Source organism: Nannospalax galili, unplaced genomic scaffold (assembly GCF_000622305.1).
Source record: "Nannospalax galili isolate Female #2095 unplaced genomic scaffold, S.galili_v1.0 scaffold444, whole genome shotgun sequence".
Taxonomy (NCBI): domain Eukaryota; kingdom Metazoa; phylum Chordata; class Mammalia; order Rodentia; family Spalacidae; genus Nannospalax; species Nannospalax galili.
Window position 1 is genome coordinate 3,803,443 of NW_008354022.1, and position 5,562 is coordinate 3,809,004.

The 5,562-nt window shown below is 47.5% G+C and overlaps 1 protein-coding gene across 6 annotated transcripts in view; it reads left to right on the forward strand.

Moving 5' to 3' along the window:
• Nucleotides 1–5,562, forward strand: part of LOC103748481 (general transcription factor II-I repeat domain-containing protein 2) — a 56,182-nt gene that overhangs the window by 31,214 nt on the left and 19,406 nt on the right. For 4 of the 6 annotated variants that reach the window (XM_017802711.2, XM_017802712.2, XM_029555037.1 and 1 more), the window contains 3 exons: nt 181–224; nt 2,440–2,517; nt 5,374–5,427. In XM_017802711.2, coding sequence (XP_017658200.1) covers nt 181–224; nt 2,440–2,517; nt 5,374–5,427 — 176 coding nt within the window. The remainder of the gene's footprint in view (nt 1–180; nt 225–2,439; nt 2,518–5,373; nt 5,428–5,562) is intronic. The other 2 variants (XM_017802713.2, XM_008851116.2) reach the window with 1 other exon arrangement.

A 5,562-nucleotide genomic window follows, 5' to 3' on the forward strand; every position in this document is an offset into this window, starting at 1 on the left:
AAAAAGGGAGAGAGAGTGGACAGAGTGGGCATTAGTGTCAGAATTAAGGTAATTTGCACTTGGTGGATGGGGAAGGGGACTTAGTGCCACTCAGGTCCAGGACATTTGCATTCTGCAAGTCCAGAGCCTGTGTTCAGTCTTCACATTGCTGTGTTGACCAGGGTCCCCTTCTCCTTGCAGCTGTGGCCCCATCAATGTGAAAACAGAGCCCATGGAAGATCCTGGTGGGTATACTAATGCTTTTACTCTTGAGTATTTAAATTTTTAATTTATTTTTGTTATTTATTTTGTTATTTACTTATGTGTATATGGGAGGGTATATGTATGTGAGTGCAGTGCTTGCAGAAGACAGAAGAGACATTACATCCCCAGGAGCTGGAGTTACACCTGGTTGTGAGCTGCCCACTGTGGGTGCTGGAGCCAAACTCATGTCCTCTGAAAGAACAAATATGCTTTTAATCACTGAGCTGTCTCCCCAGCCCCACATTCAAGTATTTAATGGGTTATTCTTTGACTGATTTTTATTTACTTTTTAGAAAATGAGTACTAAGATACTAATTAGCAATAACTAGGACCTTACTCACATAATACAAGGTGAGTATCCCTGATAGAAAATGTTTGGCTCAGACCAGCACGATGTCTCAGCAGGTAAGGGAGCTTGCCGCCAGGCCTAACAACTTCAGCTCAATCCCCAGGACCCACATGGTGGAAGGAGAGAACCAACTCCTGCAAGTTGTCTTCTGACTTTCACCACACACCAGGGCGAATGTACACACATGCGTGCGCGCACGCGCACACACACACACAGAGTAAATGAATAAATGTAATAAGATGTTCAGCTCCCGGGCCAGTGAGATGGCTCAGCAAGGAAAGCTGTGTTTCAAGCCTGATGACCTGAGTTTGATCCCCGGGATCTACATGGTGGAAGGAGAGAACTGACTCACAAGTTGTGCTCTAACCTCCGCATGTATACTGTGACATACACACATGCACACACGATAAATAAATAACTAAAATATAATAATAATAATAATAATAAAGTTTGGTTCCAGAAGTGCCACCAATTTTGGATTTTGTCAGATTTGGGAACATTTTTTCAGGCTGAGACAGAGTCTCAGGCTTGAAATGGATCCCCCTCCCTCAGCCTCTGAAGTATTGAGATAGAGCACAGGTGTGAAACATCATCACGTGTGTGTGTGTGTGAAGAGGGTGTTAGGTGTCCTCTGCCACTCCACCTATTCCTTTGAGGCAGGCAGGGTCTCCCTGAACCTGGGACTCCTGTTTTATTAGCTAAGCTGGAAGGCAGCAAGCCCCCCGGCAGTCCTTCCCTCTCAGTCTGCTTGGAGTTGAGGTTGTGGGCATGCATGTGATGCCTAGCTTGTGTAGGTGCTGCGATCTGAACACCAGTTCTCATGATTGCACAGAAGATGCTCTAACCACTAAGCAATCTCTCCACCCGCCATACGGCTTTTGGATTTTTAGAAAGATTTACTTTTATGAGTATGAGTGTTTGCCTGCATCTAAGTATGTGTACTCTGTAGATGCCAGAAAAGGGCAGTGGACTCCTGGAACTGGAGTTACAGATGGTTAGCCTCCATGTGGGTGCTGGGATCTGAACCCAGGTCCTATGCAAGAGCAGCCAGTGATCTTAAGCACTGAGCATCTCTCCTGCCCCTTGTTTTTGGATTAAAAAAAAAATTGACCAAGACCCAAGCCAAACAACTGAGACCAGTGAAGCCTCCAGCATCAGGGCTAACCATGCGAGATTTCAAGACGGCACTCCACCGCTCAGTCTGTTCAGCTGCATTCCTCTTTGTTCTGCTGGATTTTCTCAGAGCTACTGCTGTAGTATGACCTGGAATGTCCCCAAAAGGTCCCCAGTGATGCACTGTGGGGAGGGGTGGCCTACTGGGAGGTCTTAGGTCATTGGAGGTGTGTCCTGGAAGGGGACTGTGGGATCTGGGCCACATCCTTAGCTTTTCCTTCCTGGTGATGACCATGAGCAGTTCTCTGCCATGGGATTCTGCCTCATCACAGGCACGGAGCAGTACTGGCTATCATGGACTGGTTCCAAATCAGTGAGGCAAAACCTTTCTGCTCTCTCTTCCCCTCTTTTTCCCTCCCTTCCTCCTCCCCTTATTGAGATAGAGTTTTATGTAGCCCATGCTGGCCTCAAATTCACTGTTAGCCAAAGGTGATCTTGAACTTCTGGTACCCCAGCCTCAGCCTTGGGTGTGGTCTCATGTGTGCACCTGTAACCCCAGTGTTGCTGTGGCAGGGATGTGATTGCTGAGGCTAGCTGGTCACCAGCCCAGCTCCAGCTCCAGTGAGAGACCCTGAGTGGTGGGCAGGCAGACGTGGAGCACCATACCCTCAGACCTGATGTTTCCTAGCTGGCTGTGGCTGCTTTGACCTGACTGATCTCCGTTGCACTCACAGGTACTTCAGTGAAAGCAGCAGCCATATCAATCAAGAAAGAGTCGGAGGACCCCAGTTACGATCCATGCAGTAGGCAAGGTAATGCTGTTTGACTGGTACTTCATCATGATGGAAAATGGCAATCGCTACCCATCTGAGAACTGCTAAAGACGAGCAAAGGGACGTGGTGGAATGGCTCAGTGCATAAGAGCACTTGCTGTGCAAGCATAAGGACCTGAGTTCAAATCCCCAGCACCCAAGTAAAAGTTGGGTGTCGTCTTGTGTGCACCTGTAACCCCAGTGTTGCTGTGGCAGGGACAAGATCGCTGAGGCTAGCTGGTCACCAGCCCAGCTCCAGCTTCAGTGAGAGACCCTGTCTCAGGGAATAAGGTAGAGCGTGACAGAGCAGGACAGGACACCCCTTGTCCTCCTGTGGTGTCTGCAAGTGCACACAGACAGCTGCACCAGCCACATATGTGCACATACACCACTCACACACACACACACACACACACACACACACACACCCCACAGAGAGGATGTATATGTGTTGACTAGATCTAGCATGCTGCCTTTCAAGTTATAGGGCAAATTCATTTTAGCTTACTTTCAATGGGGCATGGTGGTCTACACCTGTAATCCCAGCACTCAGAAGATGGAAGTGGGAGGGTCAAGAGTTCAAGGTCATCCTCAGCTACATAGTAAGTTAAGGCTACCTGGGGCTGCATGAGACCCTGCCTTCAAAATTTATAAAAAACGGTCTAGAGAGATGGCTCAGTGGTTAAGAACACTGACTGTTATGAAGAGTACCTGGATTCAGTTCCCAGCACCCACATGGTGGCTAACAGCCATCCTTACTCCAGTTCTAGGGGATCTGATGCTGTCTTCTGACCTCCGTGGGCATTGTGCACACAGGTACATTTACATACATGCGGGCAAACACTCATACACATAAAATAGATACATTTTTTTAAAATATAGAAAAAGAAATCTCACTTTGCAGTGGTGCAGGTGTTTGTAGTCATCCATACTACTTGTCCTAGTTTGTTCTCCATTGCTGTGACAAAATACTCTGACCAATACCAACTTTGGGAAGAAAGGGTTTATTTAGCTTACATATCCCAGGTCACAGTTTATCAGGGAGCCCAAGGCAGGAACTCAGGGCAGGAACCTGGAAGCAGGAGCTGGAGCACAGGCCATGGAGGAGCACTGCTTACTGGCTTGCTCCTGTGGCCCCTGCTCAGCCTGCTTTCTTATACAACACAGGCCCACCTGCCCAGGGGTGGCACCACCCACAGTGGGCTGGGTCCTCCCACATCACTCCCTCAATATTCAAGAAGATGTCCAACAGGCCAGTCCAATAGAGGAAATTCCCCAATTGAGGCTCCCTCAACCCAGGTGTGTCAAGTTGACACTAAAGCTATCCAGCACACTACTGTAAGTGACTGCTCAGTTTGGGGGGTTTTATTTTCGGGGGGGCTGGTTATTTTAAGACAGAATCTCCCTGTAACCCTAGCTGGTCTGAAACTTGCTATGTAGACCAGGCTGCTCTCACAGAGATCTGCCTTTCTTTGCCTTTCACATGTTAGGCTAAAAGGTATGTGACATCATACCTGACTTCAGGTATTTTTTGTTTTTTGTTTTTGTTGTTGTTTTGATATAGGATTTCATGTAGCCCAGGCTGGCCTCAAACTTGCTATATGGCTTGGGATAACCTTGAACTCCTGATCCTCCTGCTTCTACCTCCATAGTGCTAGAGTTAAGTTTATGTAGTGCTAGAGATGGAACCCAGGGCTTTGTGCATGCTAGGCAAGCACTCTTACCAACTGAGCTACAGACCAGCCCTTGAATTGTTTCCATTGTATTCAGTGACTTCTTGTTTCTAAATTTTTTAAAAAACTTTTGTTTATTGATGGGCATGGTGGCCCATGCCATTAATCTCAGTACTTGGCAGGCAGAGGCAGGAGGATCTCTGTGAGTTCAAGGCCAGGCTGGTCTACATGGCAAATTTTCTAGGCCAGCCAGGGCTACAAAGTGAGACCCTGTCTCAAAAAAAAACTAACCCCCCTCCCAAAATTTTTTTTGTTTTTTTTTGTTGTTCTTGGGGATTTTTGTTTGTTTGTGGGTATTTTTAATATATTTTTAAAAATTTTTATGTGTATGAGTGTATTGCCTGTGTCTGTAAGTGCACCTGTGTCGTGTAATGCCCACGGAGGTAGGAAAAGGGTGTTGGATCCCCTGGAACTGGAGTTGTGAATGGTTGTTAGCCACTGTGTAGGTGCTGGGAACCAAACCTGGGTCCTCTATAAGAGCAGGCAGCGCTCTAGCCCCTGTTTGTTTGGGGTTTTTTTGAGACAGGGTATCCCTGCAGCCCCAACTGGCCTGGAACTCACTATGTAGACCAGGCCTTGATTTCGCAGAGTTATACCTGCCTCTGCCTCCTGAGTGCTGGAATTAAAGGCGTGCACCACCACACCCAGCTTTTATTTGTTATTTTACTTGTATGAATGTTTTGCCTGCTTGTCTGTATATGTACCATGTGTGTTTAATACCAGAAGAGGTTAGAAGAGCGTGTTAGATATCCTGGAACTAGAGTTACAGACGATTATTAGCCACCATGTGGGTGCTGGGATCTGAACCCAGGTCCTCTGCAACAGCAGCAAGTTCTCTTAACTGCTGAACCATCTCTCCAGCCCCGTTTTTTCTAAAATTTTTACTACGTTTTTATACATTTGGCGGGGGGGCGGGGTGCTAGAGTGTCAAGGTATGTGTGTAGCGGTCAGAGGACAACTTGCTGTAGTCCACTCTCTCCTTCTACCATGTTTGTCCTGGGGATCAAAGTCGGGTCACCAGGCTTGGCTGCAAGCACCTTTACTCTCTGAGCTATCTTGCCAGCCTCAGTGGCTTCTTTATGCACCGTGTTTCTTCTGGTGTCATGTGCATTCATTCTTTCAGGAAGCCAGCACTCCACACGAAATGAAGTCATAGAAATGGAAGTTCCGATGGAGGGTTAGTAAGATGAAATACATCCCCCTCCCCTAACACAGATGTTGGGAAACAAAGTGGCTTCCTAGGGAACCTCTCACTCACTACCCCCACCCAAACCCCACCCCAACCCCACCCCACCCCTAGCCCTGTGCTGCA